Raw genomic sequence first — 27,796 nt, 5'->3', positions numbered from 1 at the left:
TTTGATTAGCTAAGCGCGTATCATACTGCAACGGGCGCCGTGGTGAGCATATCAGTCCGTGCATGTGCCATCTGTTTGTGTTTTGTTTAGTGTTCTCTTTGTTTTTTTCATTTTGACTTTTTACCATCAATTCTTTTTCTTTATATCACTCCTAAGTTGTTTCTTAATATATTTGCATTACCCTTATGTTTTATCCTAATATTGTCTCCTCCCCTGGCTTTTTTTTTTTCCTTGTCCTGTCCTCGCTTGTTCACTTGTGCTACTCCCATCATCAAGTTCAAACCGCCAACACCCACCATCCCCCCACCCACCAGAAAACAGACCCCTTTACCCCCTACTGTCCTGGCTGCTACAACTACAACACCACCACCAACAACACCACCACCACCAACAACAACAACAACACCACCACCACCTACAACACCATCAACCACAGCAACAACAACAACAACAACAACAACAACAACAACAAAGCCGACCCCCACAGAGATACCTACCCCAACCACAGCAGCTGCCCTTTCAACTGCCACCACAGTGATACCACCCACCAGCCCTGATGCTGAATACACGTCGACCGTTACCCTGGCCACAACTTCCCCCTTTGTCAGCACCCAGGTCACCGCCGTCCACACCGATGTCACGACCGCAAACGCGTCCCTTTCTGATGTGGAGACAGCGACAGATGGAATCGGCGCCACCACAAGAGGCTTTTCAGAGGATGCCGGCACTCGCACCTCAAATATCACTGTCGAATATCTCCACACTACATTACCCAGCAGCACTAGCGGCCAGGCAGACCCTGCCCTGAGATTTTCAGAGATGTCCGGTGAAGCGGTGGGATCTTCCTCTGACGTGAGCTCGACCACCTCCAGCGAAGTGGCCCTTTTAATGCACCTTCCTGTCGCCGACAGTAATGACTCTAGAGAGGCCGACTCACCTGGGTGGTTGAATGAGTGGGAGGGGCCAGAGGGAGAGACCGAGGTGGACCCTGCACTTGCAGTTGGTGCCAGCGAGCGCTCAGACATCTACACTCAATCGCCTAGAACAGTCGTTGATCTCTACCCAGAACTGGCGACACACTACCAATCAGATTCGTCGACCGATTCTTATTTTCCGGTGAGTGCGGACGCCATGTGTGCAGCTAGCGTAGAAGTGCATGAGTTTGGAGTTTTGAGAAAGATTGCACATTGTTCTTACTGAAAAGTCAGATGAGAAAGTTTAACGCCACTCTCATCTCTGTCCGTTTAATATGAATTATTAATTAATTAATATGATTGGACTGGCAAGTTTTCTGCTGGAGGGAAATCCCTTCCCAATGGAGGGGATCCAGACCATGTTCTGGCAGAGCAAATTTATTTGATTTTTTTTATTTATTGTTGGGAGAGCCAGACTAGCCTTTTTCCTGTTTCCAGTCTTTATGCGATCATTCTAAATGTCTCATGGCTGTAGCTTCATATTTAATAAACGTGTAAGTGCATTTTTTCCCAAATGTTAACCACTCCTTTAAATCGTTGTAAGATATTATATTAAATTAATGTTGTAATCTGTCTGTCAGCATACAGAGTTACTGCACGGCCCACGAGCTAATGCTGACAATGTGGAATAATAAATGTAGTTATAGTTATAAGCTTGCCCGTCAGCTAGAAAGGCCAAAGACTGGCAGCAAATCAATGTAATTTCACATGCGAGGATGGATCTGGGAAAATTCAAGGCTCTCACCTGACGGAGCTTATTGACTCTCCAAATCATTTCTGTTCACCTCAATCAATCCTCGCTGTGGCACAAACCCAGAACACACTTTGTGGGGAACTGCTCGCCCCTTTGTTCATAAAGTCAACCCTCTTCACGTACATTTACTCGTATGTCTAATGCTTCTTTTATTGTGGTCTGGTTTCGTGTCTCCACTGTTTTTGGCTTTTTTTATTAGTTATTTTTTTAAGTTTCAGTCAATTTTCTTTGTAGTCCCTTTTTATTTTATCATTTTTATTGCTCTTTCAACTCCAGATACATTATACAAAAAAGAGCAACACCAACAATACAACACAAAACTAAGTGGTGACCACCTCAACCCATATAATATTTGCGGGACACGGAGACAAAATTTTGCAATAAATCGATGGATTCTGTCTGCCATCGGTTGCCACGCTGAACTATGTGTCAATCCACTGAGCTGGAGGTTTCAAATGTAAATCAATCCTCTGTTTTTGCAGAGAAAATTCATCATCTTTGCAGTATCCAAATCTATAATGGTGATTTTAGTTACATTATTTCCCACACACAGAATAGAATAGAAATGTGTTGTACACCAGAGTGGAAAATTTATCTTCGGCTCACCAGTGTACGAGCGACAGCTTAAAAGGCGAGCAGCCATGATAGACCGGGTTCATAAAAACAAGCAGCACCATCAATCATAAATGCAACATTGAAACAAAGTGGAAATGTTGAGCAGTTATTAAAACGGGCACGTACACTGGGTTCTTATCATTTCTGTGGATTGGGTGTCACTTTGTGGAGGTGAGAATACACATGGCACTCAGTATAAAGGACTTTTTAAAAACATTGTTAGTGGCCAGTGGGACTCTGTAGCGCCTCCCGCAGCTCAAAGGCTCAAACTGGCTGAACAACAACTACGTGGCCCTGTCTCAGTTTGCTATTTTTGTAAAGTAAAAGGCAAATTTAGGATTATTGGTGGATGCGAGGAGAATGCTGCCTGCCCATATATACCTGGTAATGCCTGATGTTTTAGTTTGCAGGCTGATTTCCATGTGTGGAGCAACCACGTGTACATGCCCATGATTATTAAAAGTGTCCGCACAATGTTGGCCATTCAGAATAGAACAAATTCAGACCAAGCGCTATGAAGCGCGGTTGCATTTTTCTTTCCCACCAAGTAAAGTTATTTCACTGTGTGATGTTTGATGATGTATCATCAGGACTGTCCATGTGTGGAGAAAGTCCAGGGGTCCTCCCTCCTCCCGGTCAGCGTGGAGAGGAAAATCACTCTGGTGGGGCAACATCTGAACCTGTTTCAGGTAATGTAATCATCCAGCAGAGTAATACTACATTAAACTTATACTCATCATCAATCAGATTTTTTGAACTTGAAACTGTCTCCATTTCATAAGTCAGAGTTAAAGGTGACATATTATGTAAAAATCACTTTATCAGTGTTTGTGCACATAAATGTGTGTATCTGTAGAGCCTGCTGTTGCTGTGGTTTTTTTTTTGAGCTTGCTAAACCCTACAGCCTGGCTCTGAACAACTGGTTCAGATTTCTCTCCCAATATGATGTCACAGTCGGACTCTTTTGACCTAACCCCGCCTGCAATCTGAGAATCTCCACTTCTCTGGTGAAGGGGCGTGACATGTCCTACATGTTTTGAAATCGGTTGACAAATCACAACAGACTGGGCCAGCTGGCAAATTAGAGCAGACTGAGGTTTACCGGGAGGCGGGGCTAAAATAAATGCAGAGGTTGTAGACAGAGGGTGAAAAGAAGAGCTGTAGCAACGGGCAGTATTAGAACATCGATGCCTTTTTCTGAACATTGGAGCATGTAAACCTTTTCAAGTGGTGACCCAGATTAAAAGAATGAACCTGAATATGAGCAGAATATGTCACCTTTAAAAGACTCAGTGGACTTTTCTTTGATGATGTATTCATCAGCTTCGAGTATGTGACAAGGTGTAGAGCTTAGAGTACATTTGTATTTACCGCAGCTTTTAGAGTGACGGTGGAAATAATAATCAGTTTTTTGCACCTTCTGACAGAGGTCAAAATTCATTTTCTGTGCTCTGCGTTCATTCAGGACAAGGACTTGGACTACGAGTGTGTGTTGGACATTGAGAACCACTCGGTGGTGGTGGACGCCTCTGTGGAGCCGGATGCCACCCAGCCATCAGTCTTCTTTATCACCTGCCAAACGCACCAGGTCGGGAAAATGAATGTACAGTAATAAATTAGCTCCACCCTTGCAGTGTGGAGATGATGCCAGGGATTCAAAACAGGTTCATTCGCAGCACCACGTCCTTTCACGGTTGCCGTCTTTTAGCTTTGTCCTACGCACACGTTTTTTAAGCATTACATAAGTGCGTATTTCCACATCTGATTTTCAATGGATGATTGAAGTCTGTATAGATGCAATACCTTTCTTTGTCGTCTTAAAAAATGGGGCTATTAGTCCCGTGCCAACTGCACAGATCCTCCTCCATTTATGTAACATGCACAATTCATGACTCCCACTGCGCCTATGAATTGTCTATGCATCATTTGAGTCACCATTGTGCAGCAGCAACACAAGAATATTCTTCCATAAACTGTTAATTTGATTGTCTGACTCAAACTGATGGAGTGAACCCCAACCCCCCATTCATAAGATGAGATATTCCTTCATTCGTCCCACAACGTGGACATTTGGGACATAATGACGGCAAATCAACAAAAAGACATGTCAGAAACAAACCCGTATTACACCAATGAACCAGTGGCGTGCTTCATAAACAAAAAATCAGTAACCAGATGCCTCTTGATCATGTACGTTTGCGTTTCCATGTGTGCGTTACATTAGGCAGATTATTTGATGCACGCCGCAACTGCTTTGCACATGACTGTACATATCATCAACTCATATAGTGTTTCACATGAAGTATTTATGGTGTTTTGTTTTTTAATACTGTGTATGGCTGTGTTTCAGTATGCCTACTCTGTCTTGTTGGAGGAATACCCAGCCATGATCAACGTGAGGAGAAAGAACAACTTCCTTATCGACAGCGCTGAGGATCTGTACGGTGCGGACTGTTTGTAGTGTAGTGTTTTTTCTGCGTTTGTTTGCACTCAGTAATGGGCACATATTGTAAATGCATTTGCCATTAAAAACATTTTAATATCCTTTCTCCCCCCTCGTTCTAGTCACTCTGTTCAACTGCTCAGTGGGGCGGTCGGACTGCAGCCGATGTCGCACTGCTGAGCCTCGGTACGGCTGCGTTTGGTGCGGCGGTGCTGCCACCTCCCGCTGCGTCTACCAGGACTCCTGCACCGGCCAGATCGAACACACCTGCCCTGCACCAGTCATTCACTTCGTAAGGACGTCTTTCTCTTTTCTAAAGGCTTGGAGTTTTTTTTGGTTTTGCTTTTGAACGCACAAGTAAGAGAAATGGGTGGAGAAATTTTAAACATACCGACTACAATTTCTGTGTCCATTTGTGTTTTAATTGTCTGAGGTGATATGTGAGGATAAAATACCTACAATATGAGGCTTAAACTCGTGGATGGATCTTTATGAAACTTGAAATACAAGTCAATAGGGTTATTTTCTGCACGAGAGTACATTTTGGGGCGCCGAGGTCAAAGGTCAAGGTCAACAGTACCAAATATACCCAAAATATAATATTTCATATATCTCATGAACCAATGGTTGTATTGAGATGAGATGAGATGAGATGAAATCAGTACCTCCAATTTGTTCTCAAGTAAAGTGCTTCATATATAGACTGCACTTAGTTTATTGGTGGCATATAAATGAGTCAGATTTTTATCACTATTTAAAACCATAAAACCAGTCTCATGACTTCTGAGTTACTGACTCAGACTAAGTCATTACATCGCTGCTGGACATCCTTGTCTGACAGATCGCGTGTGTGCACTGTGATCTCGTGAACGTAGTGACAGTGCAGGTTTGTGTTTCAGTTGGACCCGGTGTCTGGTCCTGTGGAAGGAGGCACAGTCGTGACTATCTCCGGCTCGAACCTCGGCCAGAGAGCTGAAGACATCCAGAGCTCAGTCACTGTGGCCGGGGTGCCCTGCAGCGTCATCCACAGCCGATACGAGGTCTCCTCCAGGCAAGTCGGCGGAAAATCTCAACACTGCCTTTTTCTATAATGTTTCTTCATCTTATTATTTATTTAGTGATTTTAACAATCATTATTCTGTACCCTGTAGGATTGTGTGTGAGACCACAAGGAGCGTGGGAGAGAAGAGCGGCCAGGCCTCGGTCAAAGTGAGGGGAGGAGGTCTCGGACTGTCGGCTCAGACCTTCAGCTTCCAGGTGAACGCGGCCGCCCGTGTGTTTACGTCGACTCACAAAACTTCGTTACGTTGGAAATCAACACATTGCACCCTTGCGACCTGGTTACTGTAAATCTACTTATATGCGCAGAAGGTCAATAATCAGAAAATAATCATACTTCTCCACTACCCTCAACCTGTAGTAGTGATAGAATACAATGCTTCCTAATACTTATTCATGTGTCGGTCTCGGAGGACCTGCTTATTCAGACGAGCCAGAGTATGCAAGTATTTTCCAAACAGTCAAATGTGAACTGATTTATTTATAGACTCCCTGGGGTTTCACTTTTGTTAGGACTTAAAAACACAGCTTCACATATTTTCTTTCTCAGGGAGACATCTATCAGAGGAAAGGATGTTTCCACAAATCCCTACCACAAAATACAAAAAGCCAGCTTTCAAGATTTGCAAACAATTTTAAATGAAAGACATCTCCAGGACATTTTTTATGCCCAGTCCACAGGAAGCAGTTGTTCTGCTTTCTGCCATGCCCCCCCTCTCAAGTGTAGTTCAGTCCCATGTTGTAATCACTGTTGGGTGTGGACCAAAACAGTTGGACCGGGACCACGTTCAGACGGGGATTCCCTTGGTCCCTTGGAAACAAATGTAATTTGTCAGCAATAAAATAGAAACAGCATGAATAATGTTCATGTTTATCCAGGAAGAAATAAAAAAACTGCTCCCCCACAGAAGATTTCTGACCAATCGAGGAAACGACAGCTCCGACGAGCTTTTATTAATTTGCCCCCCCTCCTGCAGCGCAATAAACTAGCAACTCATCTGCTGATTTACATTACGCTAAAAGGACTGAAGGTTTGACAACGGCCTTAATTAATTGGCCAAGTGACAAGCGGATTAATTGTTTTACTAGCCGGCTGTGAGGCAACACTCTCGTGTTTCCCAGAATGCCCAGGCGTCTTATTTATCCTGCCAATAAATCACCCGCTCGACATCAGATTATTGATTATACTTTTTTTTTCTCTCTCTCTCTCTCGTGAATCCTTGCATCTCATCTTTTGTCTTCCCTCCTCTTCTCCTTGCGTCCCCGTCATCAAGGACCCCGTACTGAGCAGCATCTTCCCCCAGAGGGGGCCCAAGGCCGGGGGCTCGTCTCTCACCATCAGGGGCCGGAGGCTGAGGACCGGACACCCGAGCGAGGTCAGCGTCCTGATTGGAGGAGTGCCCTGCATGGTGTAAGTGCCACAAACTGCTCTTCGTGTCGACAAACGACGATTGTGACTGTTTTATATATCGCGGTTTATGAAATAAATGTCCAGAAATGTGTAAAAAAATAAAAATAAAAAAAGGTGACATGTCTTTCTGTCAGGCTCAACATCCTTGAGGATCAAATCCACTGTGTAAGTAAAGGCACCAACCGAACAGGAGAACACAGCATCAGTGTGCGGTTCGGTGGGGCGGAGCGCCACCTGCAGGGTTCCGTGTATCATTACACCCCCAACCCCAACATCACAATGGCGACGCCGTCCAAAAGCTTCCTCAGGTGCAGTGGCGTCATGTAACTAAGTACTTTTTTTTAAATGCCCGTCTTGCTCAAGTAAAGTATTTGTATTTGATTTTAGTTCTTCCAGTTTGTTTTCCTTTATAATCCTTAATCCTACATAACTCTTCACTCGGGGGGTTAGATTTGGGATTTGTGAGGATGGGAAGCCCTTGTGTAATGAGGATCGAGGGGGGGTTACCGCAGACCACATGGTTAACAGTGGAGAACTGCAGACATTATGATCCGTGGATCTCGACCTTCCAGATTAAGTTTAGTTTGAATTTTCTGAATGTTCATTGCTGAACCAAACTGAATTTACCTCTACTGTACTGAAGATATTTCTTAGACAGAGACTGTAAACAGAATCTAACTATTGTAAAAAATAGATTTTTGATAATATTTTGTTTGAATAAATAAATTAATTTGAGAGAAAACTCTGAAGTACCCAAAACATGATAGTACAACACCCCAACTACTGTAGAAAGGCCAACACCCAAATCCACTGACAGTAGCAGCCTAGTTATTTATATTTTATGTTTCATTAACTATCTGTCGACTCATTTTTATGATTATTTTTTAATGTTCTTAACTCCATTAGATACTGAAAGTCCCCAACTTGCAGTGAAGCCAAAGCAAACGTTCTTGCATACAAGCAGCAAAACTGACAATTTCATGTAAAAAGCTTCCTTGTAGATTATTACACACACTCATCACACACCTACTGCAGGACTACAAACTGAACTATTTCCGTCGTGCAATAACATAACATGACATTGAATTGTTGTATTATTTTCATTGCCTGCAGTAACTATACAGTATTGCTGCTGCTTGCTGTGTTTGCACATCATATTGCATTTTTCTTTTTCTTGTTTGTAGTGATTTTTATGTCTTTAATTGTTGTAATTGTCTTTTAACTGCCTAATGTTCTTATGTTTTTATGCCTCTGGGAACTGCCACTCAAATTTAAAACCATATTTGTACAGAAACTGTGAAGGTGTTGGAGAGATTTTAGATTCAAACAATAAATGTATGCACGGTTGTTGTGGTCAAAATTAAAAATATCAAAAGTATAACTGGTATTAATCCATCAGTAATATGCCCACAGTGTCTTTTGTAAGCGTCAGTGTGCCACGTTAACACCCGAGCATTTTGAATAAAACAGTGGAGAGTAGCGTTATCTCAAAGTGAATTAAGAGAATTTAGGTCTTTACCTTAACACCAAACTTTCCATCCCTCCTCTGTAGTGGAGGCCGGATCATCAGAGTCTCCGGTCAGAACCTGGATGTGGTCCAAGAACCAAAGATGCGGGTCACCCTCAGCCCCCCTGATACGCTCCCTCCCAGGAGGAGAAGGAGCAGCGTCAACAGGAGGCACGAAGGAAGAAGAGATCACCAGGGTCCCGCGAAGAGATGGAGGAGGATCGTGCCAGACACCAACTGTCCTCATGGGGCACTCTGTCATGTCAAACAGGTACGGAGATACTGTTCATGTGCTCGTCATCTCATCGCCTCACGTGCAAAATGTCCTAATTTCAATCATTCCTGCTCTCTCACTCGCCTCCAGTACGAGTCCCGCTGCACAGTGAACAGCTCCTCCCTCATCTTGTGTCGGACACCGGCGGTGGGGCCGGTGGCCAGGAGCGCCAGGGTCAAAGTACACTTCCTGCTGGACAGCCTCCATTTTGACTTCAGTGCCGTGGGAAAAGGCGCCTTCAGCTACGAGGCCAACCCGCAGCTCTACACGCTGAACCAGAACGACCCCAGCAAACCGTACCACCACAAGCCCGGCAGCGTCATCTCTGTGGAGGTGGGTGCCAGTACCTGTTCACATCAGTTCTTCACTTTATTCCTTTTTTTTTCTCCAGTGGATCCAGTCATGTCTTATGAGACTTACAGTAAGAACGCATCTGGAATATGAGTGGTGCAGTCATCTACACTGAAATGTCCTGATAAAAATAAATAAATGGTGGCGATGAAGGTAGATTAGCTATAAAGTCCCGAGCCAGGTCTCAAGCCAAGACTGCTTTGATCTAAAACAATGTAACACTATTTAAAATCTTTAAAGTAGTGAAAGTAAATATACTTGATACTTTTAAAATGTAGTATTTATTACTTACAACCTTTAGCAAAATAATGATGTGCATAGGGCTACAACTACCGATTATTTTCAATATCAATTAATACGTCGATGATATTGTTTGGAAATGAGAGAATTTAGACTTTTTTACTTAAAAACTACTTGAACCAATTAATCAAATATCAAAATAGTTGGCGATTAATTTGGTAGTCGATTACTAATTGATTAACTGTTGCAGCTCTAAATGTGAATAATTTTTTCTTTCTAATCTTAGGCCCTCAACATTTGTAACCTCAGATAAACTAACTAGAACTCAAGGTTTATTTTGGGATCTTTTTCTTTTCTTTGGCCCCATTACGCAGAAACATTATAGTTCTGATGCTGCCTCTACGTGCTCGTAGGAATATCCTACTTCCCACTTGTGAAGTCGGAATTAGGAGAATGTCGCGCTCAGGTGTTTTGTTGTCACAATGAATTGGAAAAAATGGCAAAATGGCTGAAGTAATAACTGCACCCTGCCAGCAGACTATAGTCCGTTTGTTATGGATAGAACACTAAATGGCATTGGTCTATATCAATTTAAGTGCACATGGATTACATATTGTATGTAAACAAGCAACAGCTCTTAATTGTTGCACTGTTAAAAAATAATACTGAATCTATTAGGGATGGGACGATACCACTTTTTCGCGTCCGATCTGATACCAATCCTGCAACACTAAGTATATGCCGATATCGATCCGGTACTAATCTGATACAATCTTTTCCCCACTCAAATATAAATAAAATATTAATAATGCATTGTTCAGGATGCACTTTGCCTAAGCTAGCCATCTAAAACATCATACTCAACTGTATAACAAATAATCAACTCCCCTAAAGGAAGACATACATAGCCGGCAACATGACTGGAATACTGCTGTTTTATTTCTCATAGAAGCAAAAAATAAATTGAACTGCGAACTGTTAATTAAATAATAATAAATTAACATAAAAATGTGATGCCTGAATGTTGTTCAAGGCTTATTAGATACGTAAATGGGCATTTATTTGTTATGTTTACTGTAATGTAATGTATCGGATCGTATTACTTCTTATTTATTCCGATATCCGATCCAGTCATTTTGGCCAATATTGCCCCAATACTGATATGGAATATCAGATCGGGCCATCCCTAGAATTTATCCTCTTCAACGCAATGTTGAAAGGTTCTGGTTGACCCAACTCGGGTCTCAAAATTACCCATTTGTAATCACGACTCGAGGGGGCAACAAGGGGGCGTATTTACCATAATTCCGATATCACTTGAAGGCCACATGAGTGTTAATTATAGTCCATATAAGTAAGCAGCAGAAGATTTGAATTGCTAAAATAACGTGTATATATATGTAACACTTTGAAGTTATACACATAGATGCATGATGCTCAGTCTGAACCTTCGTGTCAATCAACTTAAAAATACTGAAATGATATAAATAAAAGCCAAACTAAGACTCAGACTCCAGCTTGTGGAGCACGTATTAACCAGATGGCCGCAAAATGTTTCAGTTGGGACTTTGGCAAGTAATTAAACCATTAATTAGCCACAGCTAATGTAAGAAATGTGTGACTTAATCAGGTGAAAGATAAAAAAATATACATACACATTATGTTGAACATAATGGAAGTTGAGGATGTTTTGCAATGTGCTACATGAACATGTATACTGATATTTGGGCTTGAGGACGATATCTGGGTGAACTGTGAGAGCTCTTCTAGTGCAGCACACTGAAAACCCCACTGAGTCATTGTGTTTCCATCTCTTCTAGGGAGAGAACCTGGATCTGGCCATCCACAAGCATGAGGTGGAGGCCCGGATCGGGGAGGGCGTGTGTGCGGTGAAAACCTTGACCCACAACCACCTGTACTGCGAACCGCCAGCTCAGCAACCCTCGGTGGCAGCCGGCAAGAAGCAGGACGGCATGGACAGTCTGCCCGAGTTCACCGTGAGTAAACGTTAGACAAGTTACAGTCACCATGACCCCACTGCAACCTGGGTTATTGGACGGAAAACGAGGATTTAGGAGCTAGTCGGTGCAGTGGATAACAGCAGTGCCAGTTTGTATACTTCACAACAAATTGTCATAAAGGATTTGTTTCAAACTCAAGCTCCCTCGTTGTGTTCAAAGTCTGTCTCCGTGACTTCCAGGTGAAAATGGGGAACCTGAACTTCTCCCTGGGCAGAGTGCAGTACGACAGCCAGGCCCAGTCCACGTTTCCTCTGGAAGCGCAGGTGGGAGTCGGGGTGGGAGCCTCCATCGTGGCGCTCATTGTGCTCATCATAGTGCTCATATACAGGTACAACACTTATTTTACCATTCATTCCTCTGCCTTAACAAATCGTCCTTAACGGGTTGTCATTTTCTGTCTAGTCTAGCGTTATGTACTTTGTCTTAAGAGGCCCGGACCATGAATATTTTTGGAAGCGATGGCCGTTTATTTTGTCTGACAATAAGAGGCAAATAACAAAATCCTTCAAGTCAATTGTGTTCACAAGAGCCTCCACACAAATCAGATGACAGAAATATGGCTACACTACACAATACAGTTGAGATAGTGAGTACTCAAAAACGTAATAAAAGAAATGCTAAAATACGCTAAGTTTGAGCAACCACGACGTCACAACGTTATCCCACGGAGGACAACAACAAAAAGGGGAGAGGTGTAGACCCGGGGGTCCTCCACATGTTAATGTAGGGCTCCTGCTCACAAACTTTCCAGTTATTGACTACGGAGGCCCAACCATGTCAGATAACACAGATTTGTGTAACGCCTCCCCCCCACCCAAACCTGTCTTCAAACCTTGTTCAAAAGGAAAACAACAAAATAAAAACCAATAACAACACACACGCACACACACGCACACACACACACACACACACACACACACACACACACACACACACACACACACACACACACGTGTATAATGAGAGCTTAACATATGTCTTGCATAAGAGGTAAATACATGGGAAAGTGAAAGTATCAATGATAGCAAACAGTAAAGTTTAAACATTTTATCACAATATGCGATATATAAGTACATGCACAGCTGTTCCAATAGTAAGATGAAAGAGCAATTTTTCAACAGGTATAGAGATGGAACAGATGTTATATTGACAGGCAAATTATTCCAATCAGATGGATCTTTGAACATAAATGCCTTCTTAGCTATACTCTTGGAGAATGCAGGAACACAAAAAAATAATTGTGAAGAGTGTCTTAGTTGGTAAGTGGAAGAGAAAGGTAACATCAGCTGCTTTAAATAGGGAGGGGAATTGAAGTGAATACATTTAAAGATAAATTGCAGCCAATTTTGAATTCCTTCACCTAATTGCGTCTGTGCGTCATTGTTGTTCGCCAGGAGAAAGAGCAAACAGGCAATGAGGGACTATAAGAAGGTGCAGATTCAGCTGGAGAACCTGGAGACCAGTGTGAGAGACCGCTGTAAGAAGGAGTTCACAGGTACGATCCACACCGCCTGTTCCCAACACAAGGAAAACACTGAGCCCTGAGGTTCGTTACCACATCGCCTCAACCCCCTTCCCCCCCTCCCGCAGACCTGATGACGGAGATGATGGACATGTCCAGTGACCTGGTGGGCTCCGGGATTCCCTTCCTGGATTACCGGGCGTACGCCGAGCGCATTTTCTTCCCGGGTCACCAGGAGTCGCCGCTGAGGCGAGATCTGGACGTTCCCGAGAGTCGGAGGCAGACGGTGGAGCAGGGGCTGGTTCAGCTGTCCAACCTGCTCAACAGTAAACTGTTTCTCACCAAGGTCAGCCAACACGCTAGTGTGTTTGTTACTGTGAGAGAACAAGATCCACATCTAAATAAATTTCACCCTTTGTTCTGAGATTCAGGGACGGACATCATTCAACCTCAGTTCTCATTCAGTATTCACTCATTTTCCCAATACCTCGCTGTTTTGTTTTGTTCACATCGCCTCATTTGCGTTGTCTCTCCAGTTCATTCACACTCTGGAGGTGCAGCGGACGTTCTCCCCCAGGGACCGGGCTTACGTGGCCTCTCTGCTGACTGTGGCGCTGCATGGTAAACTGGAGTACTTCACAGACATCCTGAAGACGCTGCTCAACGATCTGGTGGAGCAGTACGTGGCCAAGAACCCCAAACTGATGCTCCGGAGGTGAGGAAGACGTTTCATCTCATCCTCAGTTTGATTCTATTTGTGTAGAGTGCCAAATATTAATATTCATTCTCTCAAGGCACTAAACAGAGTCAAGGTCAAGACCTTACAATATTGCAGAGAAACCCTTTGGACAAAGTACTTGTACTTCGTTACAGTACTAAGCTCTGTTATTATTGAGGACCTTCTTGTCCAGACCAGGTGATGTTACTGTAGATTGGTGGAACGTCTTTCGCGATGGCTGCTCCACAGCACATTTGTGGATCGCACCGCGGATCATCACCTCCTCTGACTCCTCTCCCCTTTTCAGAGTCAAGTGTCTTACGCAGCTCGGCTGCTCCGCCCGTGAACAATGATCCTCTTTGTACGGGACTGAAGTTGAGATAACAGTCCTCCATTGCACACTAACACATGACAGTGGAGTAAAACATAATGGAGTACTTTTCCTGAATGTGCAGTTACAGCCTCATCAGATAAGTGGTTAATGGACCTTCCTCATCCATAAACGACTAGTTTACATGTCTTCCTTTTCCAGAACCGAGTCTGTGGTGGAGAAGCTACTCACAAACTGGATGTCCATCTGTCTCTTCACCTTTCTGAGGGTATGTACAGTACATCAGTGTTTCAAACCTGACCGAAGGTCATGGCCTTGATGTGGACAACAACTGTACGACCAGAAAGATTTGTCCTTTTAACTGTAGATTGTTCCAATTTATTTGGAGCTCGAACGAGTTTAAGAGCATGAATAATAGAAAAAAGTAGTTAGTAATATAACATATTTTTTGGTCTTTCTAATTACCTTTTTTTTTATCTGGTGACCTATTGTGTTCTGGAGGTCCACCACTTCTATTATTAAAAGTATGGCTGTTTTATTATGTGTTTTTATTTCTTACTAAAGCTTGTGACACAAATCAATAATGTTTTATATTTGATCGTGTTCAAATGACACATCTGTTATGTCACAAAAACTGAAAAGCCGTGATATCGAATTTCTCCGAGGAGACGAGAGAGAGACCGCCTGGTCACGACATCGATGGAAGGAGTTAATTGATGGGGTTTTGTTGACCTCCGGTCTTTGTGCCTGAGCAGGAATCAGCGGGGGAGTCGTTCTACATGCTGTTCAGGGCGATAAAGCACCAGGTGGACAAGGGACCCGTGGACGCGGTGACGGGAAAAGCCAAGTACACACTGAACGACAACCGGCTGCTACGGGAGGACGTGGAGTACCGCACACTGGTGAGTATGCACGTGTTAGTACAGTAAGTGTCCGTGTCCCTTTTGCTTTATTATAGAATGGCTGATAGCCATAACCCGATCTGTATTTCTGTCCAGACGCTCAATGTTGTGATGCCAGCCGGGGCGGCCGGTGGAGGCACCACTGCGCAGACGGTACCTGCCAAGGTCCTGGACTGTGACACCATCACCCAGGTGAAGGAGAAGCTCCTGGAGCAAACCTGGAAGGGAACCTCCTTCTCCCAGAGGCCACACGTTGACTCGCTGCATCTCGGTACGACCACTCTCGTTTCACACCATCCCACGCGCGGGCAGGGCATCAGACGGAGCCGTTTTATCACATTTGCTTGTGGGCTAGCGTCCGCTCTGACTTGCGAATAAGCGAGCGCAGAAAATCCATTTCTATCGAAACATAAACAAATCTTCTGACCAAACTATTTCCAGGCCTCTCCATGTGCCCCCGGATTTGCTTGAAGTTGCACATATATATATTTTTATTCCCTCCAGAGTGGCGTTCAGGTGTTGCAGGTCACCTAATCCTATCGGATGAGGACCTGACATCCGTAGTGCAAGGCTTGTGGAAGCGCCTTAACACACTGCAACACTACAAGGTCAGAGCGAGTCACACACACACACACACACACAAATATTTGATCCATGTATGTGCAGGATCGAGCTGGAGAGAGAGGCTAGTTTTTCCCCACCGTGTGAAAGTTGTGACACTTCTTTGTGACGCAGGTCCCTGATGGAGCGACGGTCGCCCTCGTCGCCAGGAACACCAAACATCTCCTCCATGACAGCCATGATTACATGCCTGGAGAAAGTAAGTAAAGAGTGCCCGTGCACTTTTTTGTGGATTGTAAACGCGCAAGGGATTTACATTTGTATGTTGTTCTGTATGAAGTGGAACTGCGAGTCGTCAAATCGACACGGATTAGCCAAAGTGTTAACAAAGTGGCTACAGGCAATAAGTCGTTTTTAGTTCGGCATTCAACCATTCAATAACTTTTCATTCCTTTTCCTCAGATTGGTCGTGTAGCGCAGGATGAACCTTGCCTAATTTGGCACGGGTGTTATTTTACCCCATGGTCTGATAATGAGGCCGGCAACTTTGCAAGGACTTAAAGGGGCAGTAAGCGCCTTTCAATCAAATTTTCTCTTCTATCAAAAATCAGCGAATATTTGTTCAAGGTTCGCGAGCTGTCGATTCTGTGTGCACCGGGAAAAAAACCTGGGTTTTTGGCTCAGTCCTGGGTCTGTAAATGTGAAAAAAAGACCGCACCACACGACACCGTGTCAGGAGCTTGTAAACATCCCGTGCTGACACCTGACAGGCTTTTGGCCTAGTGGTAGGCACGGTCGGTCTCCCACCCCCTAGGCTGCGGGTTCGAGACTCGGTCAGAGCAGTCAAATCATCAACAACAACAAAGAGAGAAAACAAGCTTTCCTCCAACATCGCTTACTGCGCCTTTGGCGAGAGACGGCGATATGAGGAGCTGAGGTTAGGGACCGTCGTTAACCCTGTAAAGCCCAAATATAGAAATAAAAATGAGCTCAATTTTTTTCAGATGTTGTTGTAGGAGGCCTCTGATGCAGAAATTAAAGGGGGTTTTGAATTTTACACGTTTTAGTAAGTTTTTAGGGTAACTTTGTAATTTTGCAACGCTGGGCCTTTTGCACTCACAGTCTGAATGAATGTACAGAACTACTAAGGGATTATTTACAGGCTTGTTTGCTCATAACAACATATATCCTGAATAATCATCAAACAATGATAACTTATGAATAAAAAAATGGGGAAAATATTACGGAATTTGTCTAAAATATTTACAAAACTCAATGAACTGAATGAAAGCCTTGACACAGACCAAGTGTTCCACCATGTTCATTTGCAGTGACAGCCCCAAAGACAGTTCTTCTCCTTTATTCACGGACACTGCAGAGTGTTGGTGAAATTGGCGATCATGTCCTTGCGTATGTCCACTAAGAAGTCCTCTTGGCTGGGACCCTATATTTGGTGCACTCTGATCACCTGAGCAAGGTCTCTTCTGAGCAGTCTAAGGGCTCCTTGATGGCACTGTCTGTGTTACTGGGCTCCCATTGCCTCAAGACGGTCGCCCTCTTTGGTGTGTTGACAGTTGTGTTCACCAGGATGAGAGAGGATGTGAGTTAGTTTAGTATCTCTTTCTTAGGAATGCTTTGCAGTCCTGTCAGATTCCTTTCAGGGTGTAACTTTTAAGTTTACCTGAGCTTCCTATCCTTACATATTCAACCTCCAGTTTTTAGAGAAAGATCAGTCCGCACCTTGCTTTTCTCTTTCCTCTTTTGGAGGGAGGGTTCAAGTATAAACCAGGCTTCATTTAATTTGAAGCAGTTAAGTGTAGATACTGTATATGTCAGACTGAATGGTGGGACAGAGCCTGGGCAGCCAGGAGAGGGCGCTGTTTGACTGTGTGTTCATACGACGACACTGGATGGGATGAAGCCTGATGCTGAGGCACAGTGAGAACAGCGGAGCTGTTAACTTTGGATCATCTAAGGCTCTTATAATCATATTGATTATAAAACTGGGGGGGAAAAATTGCATGTCAGAACAACTCAACAAGCAACCTCAGTTTCACACAGTTTCAGTAAAATAAAGCCTTATTTAATTTTTCTCAGCGTGTAAGCCCTACCCGAGCCAACAAAAACACACAGTGTCTGACTGTCTGTGCCATTCCCCAGAGACCCCCATGCTGGATGACGGGGAGGAGGGGGGCGTGAGGCTCTGGCATCTGGTGAAGGCCAGCGAGGAGTCGGAGCTGCCCAAGCACAGGAGGGGTAGCGTGAGGGAGAGGGGTGGGGAGAGAGCCAAGGCTATCCCCGAGATCTACCTCACCCGACTGCTCTCCATGAAGGTAACAGATGATGATGTGACTGGTGCCGCTCACTCATATTTAAAAAAGTAACGCACATGGTAGATGACCACATAAAAATGAATCCCAAAATAAGTCATCATGGCTAAAGTTAAATCTTTATAATCTTACGTCACAGATTCAGATCCCAAGTATGAATTCTGACACTGTCATTATCACTATCGTGACATACTTGAAATTATATTGATTTAAAAAAAGGGTTAATTTGGTTGTTTAGTGAATCACACTTTATTTGGACAGCGATACTGCACTTCCAACAATAAACACCCTCTTCTGTCCTCACAGTTTTCAATCCTGAACAGGCCACATCAGTTGTTTTTATTTTACTTTTTTTTTTTGATATTTAATATATTCAATGTGATAAATAATTGTCAACATCTAACATAATGCAGTTGGATCTTTTCTGTTTGTGATTTTTGATTTCAAGCTATGATTTGCATGGTGTAAAAATTGCAGTGGACAAGTAATATGTGCAGTATATTGGATAAATACTTTGAAATAGTTTTAGTGTGAACTTCAACACGTGAACAAAAAGAATGATCATAATCTGGAGAGCAGAGGCCGAGACATCCTGACTTCAGTGTCTGGTGTAGGATCAATTCCAAAAACAATGGATCCTCCATTTCCCATAATGCAAAGTGATAGTGTTGTTTATCAGACTCTGATCTGGTAAATTCCATTGTCTCTCCAAATCCAGTCTGAGATGTCTGATGACATCACTATGGCATCATCAGGGTTACTTGACGAAGCCATGTACATTAACGACACTGTCACTTGTGTTTCACAGGGCACGCTGCAGAAGTTTGTGGACGATCTATTCACTGCGATCCTCAGCACCAGTCGCCCTGTACCTCTGGCCGTCAAGTACTTTTTCGACTTGCTGGATGAGCAGGCGCTGCAGCACAACATCACGGACCCCGAGACCATCCACATCTGGAAGACCAACAGGTACGGTATCTGTCCAGCAGCGGCAGCAGCTTACAAAGAGTCTGGACGGGTTGAGGAGGGAGAGATGGAGGCAAGGGAAGGGGGTCACAGGCAGACCAAAGTTATAAACACACGCAAGGGTCATTTCATCCAGAGGTTCAAGAACATCATGTGCCAGTGAAGCTGAACCACATTTAACATGTGGAGAACAGTCGGTCTTTATATAGCATGATTTGTGTTTCATAAAACCAATATGATCTCTAGCTGTGGCTCAGCAGGAAGAGACAGTCATCCACTAAACAGAAGGTCGTCAGTTTGAAGGCACTCAACCCTAATGTGTGTGTGAATGGGTAAAAGTGACTTGTGTGTAAAGTGCTTTGAGTGGTCGATAAAACTACAAAAAGCGCAATATAAAAACAGTCCATTTTCCATTTATCTAAGAGAAACACAAAAGACTCCACTAGTGTTTCTTTTTAGATCACATCTGTAATGTTCCAAAAATCAGTTCCTGGATCTATCCCTTTTGCCAAGTTCACACAACAAGAATTTAAAAGACGTTGGATGGCTTTGCGGTTCACACTACGCGACTTGCTGTCTTTTGATCTGGAGCCTTGCAGTCGTGACTGGCGACAGGGCGTCACACACTTCTCGATCTTTCACCAGCAGAAATCCCCGACTAGTACGTCTTGTCTCCAACAAACAAAAAAGAATTTAAAAAAATGATGAAAGCTTTTGGTGCCGAGTTCCAAAATTTGCTAGTGAGTGGAAAGTTGAGCTGTCATTTGTAACCCAAATGAACTTTTTTGGAAGTGGTATCAGTCAAGCATATTAAAAAAATATACCAAACAATTCCTTAGAGAACTGTCTGGTTTTTTTTCACTGTAATTTGAATTAAAATATATTTTTCTCTGTATATATGTCCCGTCCTAATATAGCTGATATAATTAGTGGAATCTCATCTATTTCCACGTGCGCCCTCTCTCCCGTCTTGCCGCGCAGTTTACCACTGCGCTTCTGGATCAATATCCTGAAGAACCCACAGTTCATCTTCGACGTGCAGACCTCGGACCATGTGGATGCCGTGCTGTCCGTCATCGCCCAAACCTTCATGGATTCTTGCACCATCGCCGACCACAAACTGGGACGGGTGAGCTGACCCAAAATAATGGAATATTGTAATTCTATACAGTGCCGCCGGAGCTCTGCTGTTATATAAACAAAAACCCCAAAAAAGACTATGCTAAGGACGTGATGGAATGGGACTTCATGCGTGGTAGTTCATCACAATGCTAATAAAATCTAGAAATTAATATCGTGATGCACTATGGTCACTGTGATACACTCCCTGACAAACCAAGTAATATAAATATGTAGGACGACAGCTGCAATGAGCCCTCATGCTGTTTGTACCTGCTGCGTAGTTTAACTCGACAGAGCTTTATGGTACCGACACGCTTCTCCATTTGTCTCCCTCCCGCAGGACTCCCCCATCAACAAGTTGCTGTATGCCAGAGACATCCCGCGCTACAAGCAGATGGTGGAGAGGTAAGAGCATGGCGGGCCCGAGCGCCCCACTGACCCTCAGGCATAAAAAAAACACACCGCGGAGGGAGGTGAGAGAGCGAGGCCCGGGACAATCTGTCGGTGCCAGGCAGAGGGCAGACGAAAAGCCTGCGAGGTTTCCACGCATGGATGGTCTGAGAGCAGACGGCCGCACTTACTGTACTGTCTGCTGCACATTACACTGTTGATGAGGCTGCGCAGGACGAGGTTATTGATGTAGCAAATATGAGCATTTTAGATGCTTTATTAGTGAATCAAATCAGGAAAAAAAACTTGTATTTCACCAGACCAGTTCTTAGGAAGGGACAAATGGATCCAAGGTAGCAAACAAAATCCCGTCTAACTTGCAATAATGCTTTTTTTCATGAATAAAATAAATGATAATAAAAAATAACACATATTCATAACTTTTACTTAGATGAAGATCTGAGTCAAATTTGTACATAAATGCTTATTATTCTCTCTACTGTAAACAGCTCTGCTCCTCACCACCATGGCGGTTTTGCATCAGTTTGATGGTACTGTACATACTGTACAGGTTCTCCATGCAGCCTGTGGTTAGGATGAGTTTGTGTAACAGCTGCTGTAAAATATTACCAGGAAGAGAATCAAGACACGTGAGGCCTCAAATTCAAAGGTGTATTTATCGTAAAAAGAAAAAAAAAAGGAAAGAAAAAAAAGTGTCTTATCAACTTGTTTTCATTTCACCAATAATTACGTCATTCCTTTTTCCCCTCCCTCTCTCACCAGGTATTACGCAGACATCCGTCAGACCATCTCTGCAAGTGACCAGGAGATGAACTCGGCTCTGGCAGAACTCTCCCATGTATGTTACCCGCTCTTGTTTCCCCATCCTGTAAAAATAACATTTTGAACACACACACAATCATTTCCTGACATGGATGTTTCCGTCTGCCTGGCAGCCCTATAACCAGCGAGACGTACAGTTTGAGATACTCTTCTTCACCTCTCTCTTTTCTTCTCTTTTTTTTCCTCTACCAAAACAGAATTACGCTGCTGAGGTCAACTGCCTTGTGGCTCTACACGAGCTGTACAAGTACATCAACAAATACTATGATCAAGTGAGTACAAGAAGCATGACTGCTGAGGTTCATTTGGCTCTGGTCTGCATACAAAAATCACTTAATTCTGACAAACAGTACCCGAGGGAGCACACAACAATTTGTAAAACATGTCAAATCGTCTGTTTGCGAAGCCCCGACCCCATTCGTTTCCGTCGCTACGCTTTAAGACTCTCCGTTTTCATGCGATTGCAGATGTGTCTTTATTTCACACAAACAGACAAAGCTTCTGGGTTATAATCGGCAGTTATCAGAGACAAGTTTTTGTTTTTAGATGATATGTTGATTGTTGAGCTGTGATGTAACGTTTACACTCGACTTTGTCATCCATTTTGACAAAAATGCTGCAACACAAAAACTTCTTTCACTTTGTGAGAATTAGTTTAAAACCTTCAGTTAAAGCTACAGTGTGTAATATTTAGAATAACTTATTCAGAGAAATTTAATATATTGTCCATAATAATGTGTTCGCATATGTATAATTACCTGCAACAAAGAACGTTTTTTCATTGACTTTAAAAGAGTTAAATATAGTAACATGAGGTGGACCCGACCTCCGTGTAAGTCTCCATGTTTGCTTCGTCGTGTAGAATACAGTTGCACAAAACAGTCCAGAATACTTCAGATAGATTTTCAGCGCTGCCGGAAACGGGAAAGGGAATTAGCGGTGCACAATCATAAAGTGTCCCTGTCAGGGGCCTAGTTGGTTGCAGTTTGCAACTTTACCACCAGATGCCGCCAGAAAAGTACAAAAATTACACATTGGGGCATTAAGTTAGACCTAGCTGTCTTTATTAGGTTGGACGAGTTTAAAGCTGTCAAACCATTTTAATGTGTCTTGACCAAGTGGGAACCCACCTTGGCGTCACCCGTTGATTTGTGAGCTTGTCCACTGCGCACTTACACCTGCTACCGTGCACCGATTGGACAGAACCAGCCGTCAATCATCGGGGAGATAGACGCAGAAGGAGAAGAGCAGTGTGACAGAAGCAGGGGGGGAGGTCGAATTGTCAAATTGGCTTAGGAAGTTTCCTAAATCTTGACGTGACCCGGAAGTATTTGATCAGCAGCCATGATAAGAGCTGTTCGGTTTCTCTAAATTCATAGGCAATGAGCTTCAATGCTTCCTTTCCTATCTCCTTTAGCATAGGGTACATTGGATCTTCCTAAGTGAGAGTAAGGAGAAATAGACGCCCCACAATTCATCGCGACAGCGATATTTAACGTGACGCGCAATGCAAGGACGTAAACGATTAAATCCGAAACAAAAGTAGAAGAGTATGAATATGACCCAGAAGAGACGCATGTCATCATGTCAGTAACTGTTACATATTAATCATTTACATCCGATCTTACACTGTGGAATAACACACTGAAACATTCTGACGGAGCCGCTGCGTTTTTTGTAGTTCATCTCTGGAAATTCGTAGTTTCACCACGGCAGACGCACGTCAATAACATCCGCCGTCGCGTTATGACGTAGTACAGTGAAAGTTGAGTCGGATTCTCTGAGCAGCGCTGTCGGCTTTTCCTAAGTCCTATGAGTCCTCCTTTACACCTTTCCTTGACCTCATGGCGTTTTCCACTGAGGTCAAGGAATAGCAGATAGGAATAGAGGATAGGAGGGAAATTTCGACATCACCCCAAAGCTTTACGAGCCCTTCAGACTTAATTAAGAGTCGCTAAGCTGTGATTGGACAGTCTCTGTTCAGGGGCGGGGCTAGCAAGCAGATAAGTAGATGTTACCTCGAAGCCGCTCAGCCATTCACATCCACAATGCAAAAGTTTTTCCTCCATTTAGGTAGTCACACAATATTCCTTTCAAATTCAAACCCCCCCCCCCCCCCCCCCCCCCATCAGATCATCACAGCTCTGGAAGAGGACGCCACCGCTCAGAAGATGCAGCTCGGCTACAGGCTCCAGCAGATCGCCGCTGCTGTAGAAAACAAAGTCACCGACCTATGACCCAGAGGACACGCTGGATCTCTCCTCTAACCTCGAAGAGACGGCAACATTGGCGAAATTGGTTTCTTTTCTCTCTTTTTCACGAGGAGGTACAAAGGAACAGCTTGCTGTCATTTGACAGACTCAATTTTTTGTGAAGTGAGCAACAATCTCAAGAGGATCACTGACACTGACCATGTTTCCTGACTCCCGACACATTTCCTTACCACACTGCTCCGAGCAGAAAACAGGAGAAAATGTGAAATGAGTCTCACGAAGCTGCGACGCCTCTCCTCCCGAGGATTTCCCACCATTGAGGGAGAGACGTAATACGAACAGAGATCAGTGCTGACTCTTTGTATCATGTTGAACATTCCTGCAGGCTTTTACAGGCTCGTCAGTCTCGTGCTGAGGTGATGGATGCTGGGGGGGGTGTGTGTGTGTGTGTGTGTGTGTGTGTGTGTGTGTGTGTGTGTGTGTGTGTGTGTGTATGTGTGTGTGTGTGTGTGTGTGGGCCGGGCCGATGAGGGAAAAGGGAAAAGGAGGATTTGAAACTCTTAACGTCAGCTGTGTGTGTTCCAAAAGTCTTACGCAAAGGACAAAACAGATAACGACACGGTCGAGGAGCCTTTTTTTGAAATTCTGCTTTTAGCTTCGTCGAATCATTCTCCCAAGTCTTACTCTGACAGTTGTTGTTTTTTTTAATCTTTCATGCTTCACATCCCTTCTTGTCCTTTGACTGTTTTTAACCGATCCTGCACTCGCGTTTGAACAGAAAACCAGAGTTGATTTTATTTCGTTGAAAACCCGGCACACCGATAATCTCGTCTGGCTCTCTCCTCGACCTCCTGCTGTCGTGTACAGTATCTTCTTCTTCTTTGGCAGATGTCGATGTACGTTTTTTGGTCAGGGTGCTTGAAGCTAACTCCGTCCTGAAGGAAACCACGAGAGTAAAATCCTCCACACGAGTTTAACCATATAAAACCGATCTCCACTAAACCAGTGAGAACCGACGGATCCTATCACCAGGGGAAAGGCCGAGCCTGACTTTTTAAGGAAACACACATGCGCAAATAATGTTAAATAATGCACACGGGAATCCAGGAATATGTATCTGATAAAGGAATTCCACATACAATTTTTTTTTTATCTTTCACCGCCACTCAGGGTTTATTTCCTGTTTGCGTCAGACATTTCCCTACTGCCGGATTCTTTTTTTCTTCTATGAATCATAAATCCTGGGGTTACTGTGAAAAAGAAATTGTGGAATTAAACAACGTAATGTTCAGTCATTTCTTATATGTGCATTTTTGTACATGCATTGATTTCCATTGCTTAGTCCAATTTATTTATCTTATTTAAGTCAGGTTTGATCTTTCCGCGTTTCATCCAAAATATGTTTTGCTTCTGTCTTTAATATACACGTTCCATTTTTTGGATTGACGATTATTTTTCACTACTCAACCGAGCTGTTGTCTCTTTTCCGTGGTAACTTGACGACACCGGAGTCCACGTTGCAGCTGATTCAGCTCCACGTGTACATGCCTGTACGTTTCGAACTTTGCCTTATTGTTTTTCAAGGTGAAGGAAATCGAGGAAACGGCGGTCGCAGCACAACTGCCTCCAGGTATCTGGTTTTCACACCTGAAAGCCCACGGCCCGATTTTAAGCTTTAATTTGCATTCGCGTTTTCGGTGTCGATGCCAGATATTAGCGGTGCAAAGCTGCACCTCTTCACCCCACGCAAGACGGCATCGCTCCTCTTCTTCAACGAGTCAATGTGGCTGATAAACAAAAGTGTTCCCAGTTTCTTTGTGATGAAAGACTTTTCCCAGTTTTTTTTTCTTTTTTCTCCAATTTAATTTATTGTTTATTTATTTTATTGCACATGTTGTTGGTCATTATTTTCAGACTTAGAAAATAATAATAATGCTTATGTCCCTCCCAATCAGATGTTACGTTTTGATTCTTTTTTTTCTTCTTTTGTTTTTTAAAAGCAAGAGTTATTTTTGGACCTCATGGTTTTTCCGTTTTTATCTGCTGATCAAGTCAAAGTCAAATTCTGACACAGTTCCAATCGCATTTTATATGTTGCATCCATTTTAAGAAGCTGTAGAGAAATATGATTTTATAATGTTGTACATTAAAAAAAAAACTTATTACCATTCTTTGCCGTACACGTCAGTGGCTTACCTGTGTATGCGCAGCTCAGTTCTGATGTTTGACCATTTCTCCGTGCTGTAGATACAAACTGTTCTTAAGTAATCCTGACTTTAGTGAGCTCTGACTAATTGATAGGACGAACCTAACAACAACTTAATGTGATGCAATAAAGTGGTCCCAGTGTTACTGAGTGTGTGAAGTTAGTGTTCTGATCACACCTCGCCCCCCCTGTCAGTAAACACACACACACACACACACACACCCCCCTAAACCTTCATACTCAACATATCTGGCTTGAGAAACGGGTCAACACAAGGTGATTAGTTACTGGCAGAACGCTTTTATTGTGACGTGTCGTAGCAGGAAAAGCTCAGGTGTACTGTAACTCGGGTCTGATGAAAGTGTCAGTAAGTTATGCAAGTGAGCCAACATGCACAAAATGAAGAGGCCAGAAGTGAATCACCTCGGTGCGAATCCAGTCATTATTCATCAATTTTTTTTTCCCGTCAGGTTTCCCACATGAGGACAAGCTCAAAGTGTTGTGTAGTTAACATCAGTGGGGATTCGCTTTGGTCCATTTATGTGCAGTAGATCAGTGAACATACTGCGCCAGCCGACCGTCCAGAGCCTTTTTCTGTGTGGAGTTTGCATGTTCTCCCGGTGTTTTCAGTGGGTTTTTCTCCAGATACTCTTGCTTCCTCCAAAGACATGCACATTGGGGTAAGATTAATTGGAGACTCTAAGATCATAGGTGTGAATGGCTGACATTGGGTGCACCCCGCCTATTACCCAATGTCAGCAAATGCCAATGTCAGCTGTGATTGGCTCCAGAACCCCCCCCCCCATTGACTCTAAAATTGGTACAGTTAATGGATGGATGAAATGGATAACCCTCCTACATGTTATGAAAGCTTTATTTGTGTTATTAATTGCAGCAGTTATAACCAGTTGGTATGTCTGCTGAAAGTAAGACATGTTAAAAAAGGGATCCTTCTTCAGACTGTGAAACAATGGGGAGTTGTCATATAGACTTACTTAGTCTATATACTCATAAATACTTATGAGTTCAAATGTAATACTCTGGGGTTATTTCTACATTGTTACAGGAGTTATCAGTAGTCTTTACTTCATTATTACAGTAATCATTGCTACATTATTACAGCAGTGCTCGGCAGATTTACTACATTGTTACAGTAGTCATTATGACATTATTACTACAGTGCTCGGCAGATTTACTGCTTTATTACAGCAGTGATCGGCATATTTACTACGTTATTACAGTTGTCATTACTACATTATTACAGCGGTGCTCGGCAGATTTACTACGTTATTACAGTAACCATTGCTACTTTATTACAGCAGTGATCGGCATATTTACTACGTTATTACAGTTGTCATTACTACATTATTACAGCAGTACTCGGCAGATTTACTACGTTACTGCAGTAGTCATTACTACATTATTACTGCAGTGCTCGGTATATTTACTACATTATTGCATTAGTCATTACTACATTATTACAGCAGTGCTCGGCATATTTACTACGCTATTACAGTTCTCATTACTACATGGGTATACAGTGGTCATTACTACATTATTGCAGAGTATTCAGCAGTTATACTACATTAGTACAAGAGTAGTCAGTCATTATTCCAGGAATACGAAGTAGTTATTACTACGTTATTGTACAAGTACTTCGTAGTAATTGCTACATTATTACACGCTACTTATTACTACATCAGTACTTGGTAGTCATTACAGCGTTATTACAAGAGTACCCAGTAGCCATTGCTACATTATTGCAAGAATACTGCATAGCCATTACTACATTATTGCAAGAGTAATCAGTAGTCATTACTACATTATTGCAGGAGTTTTCAGTACTCATGGGTCAGACCACATTAATCTTCGAACTCGGCCTTCAAGTCAACTCCATCTTGCTCAGTTGCTATCGGATTAAATCTGTCAACAGAAAAATAAACACCTGCAAAATGACTCAAAACTGCCTCTTTGATAATTTACGCTACAGTGGCACACCCACCCACCCACACACACACACACACACACACACACACTGATGAAATCCAACGATGCTGTCGCAGCAGTTCATTCCTGCAGTACATTTCATGAGGTCGCCTGAAG

At 43.2% G+C, this 27,796-nt stretch overlaps 1 protein-coding gene across 2 annotated transcripts in view; it reads left to right on the top strand.

The window, feature by feature from the left end:
- Nucleotides 1-25,839, top strand: part of LOC118316269 (plexin-B1-like) — a 64,183-nt gene extending 38,344 nt beyond the window's left edge. Inside the window, exons 12-39 of one of the 2 annotated variants that reach the window (XM_035643919.2) lie at nucleotides 277-1,116; nucleotides 2,934-3,032; nucleotides 3,809-3,931; nucleotides 4,694-4,787; nucleotides 4,909-5,078; nucleotides 5,686-5,837; nucleotides 5,938-6,043; nucleotides 7,120-7,256; nucleotides 7,391-7,564; nucleotides 8,809-9,034; nucleotides 9,128-9,370; nucleotides 11,449-11,625; nucleotides 11,829-11,977; nucleotides 13,044-13,144; nucleotides 13,240-13,457; nucleotides 13,648-13,826; nucleotides 14,362-14,428; nucleotides 14,916-15,062; nucleotides 15,159-15,333; nucleotides 15,567-15,670; nucleotides 15,798-15,882; nucleotides 17,784-17,956; nucleotides 18,762-18,922; nucleotides 19,901-20,048; nucleotides 20,382-20,446; nucleotides 21,215-21,290; nucleotides 21,472-21,546; nucleotides 23,407-25,839. In XM_035643919.2, coding sequence (XP_035499812.2) covers nucleotides 277-1,116; nucleotides 2,934-3,032; nucleotides 3,809-3,931; nucleotides 4,694-4,787; nucleotides 4,909-5,078; nucleotides 5,686-5,837; nucleotides 5,938-6,043; nucleotides 7,120-7,256; nucleotides 7,391-7,564; nucleotides 8,809-9,034; nucleotides 9,128-9,370; nucleotides 11,449-11,625; nucleotides 11,829-11,977; nucleotides 13,044-13,144; nucleotides 13,240-13,457; nucleotides 13,648-13,826; nucleotides 14,362-14,428; nucleotides 14,916-15,062; nucleotides 15,159-15,333; nucleotides 15,567-15,670; nucleotides 15,798-15,882; nucleotides 17,784-17,956; nucleotides 18,762-18,922; nucleotides 19,901-20,048; nucleotides 20,382-20,446; nucleotides 21,215-21,290; nucleotides 21,472-21,546; nucleotides 23,407-23,511 — 4,569 coding nt within the window. In that variant the 3' untranslated portion in view covers nucleotides 23,512-25,839. The remainder of the gene's footprint in view (nucleotides 1-276; nucleotides 1,117-2,933; nucleotides 3,033-3,808; nucleotides 3,932-4,693; nucleotides 4,788-4,908; nucleotides 5,079-5,685; nucleotides 5,838-5,937; nucleotides 6,044-7,119; nucleotides 7,257-7,390; nucleotides 7,565-8,808; nucleotides 9,035-9,127; nucleotides 9,371-11,448; nucleotides 11,626-11,828; nucleotides 11,978-13,043; nucleotides 13,145-13,239; nucleotides 13,458-13,647; nucleotides 13,827-14,361; nucleotides 14,429-14,915; nucleotides 15,063-15,158; nucleotides 15,334-15,566; nucleotides 15,671-15,797; nucleotides 15,883-17,783; nucleotides 17,957-18,761; nucleotides 18,923-19,900; nucleotides 20,049-20,381; nucleotides 20,447-21,214; nucleotides 21,291-21,471; nucleotides 21,547-23,406) is intronic. The other variant, XM_035643920.2, reaches the window with a different exon arrangement.
- The last annotated feature ends 1,957 nt before the right edge of the window (nucleotides 25,840-27,796 follow it).

Source organism: Scophthalmus maximus, chromosome 3 (genome assembly GCF_022379125.1).
Source record: "Scophthalmus maximus strain ysfricsl-2021 chromosome 3, ASM2237912v1, whole genome shotgun sequence".
NCBI classification, from domain to species: Eukaryota; Metazoa; Chordata; class Actinopteri; order Pleuronectiformes; family Scophthalmidae; genus Scophthalmus; species Scophthalmus maximus.
This window is presented reverse-complemented; position numbering and strand designations above follow the sequence as displayed.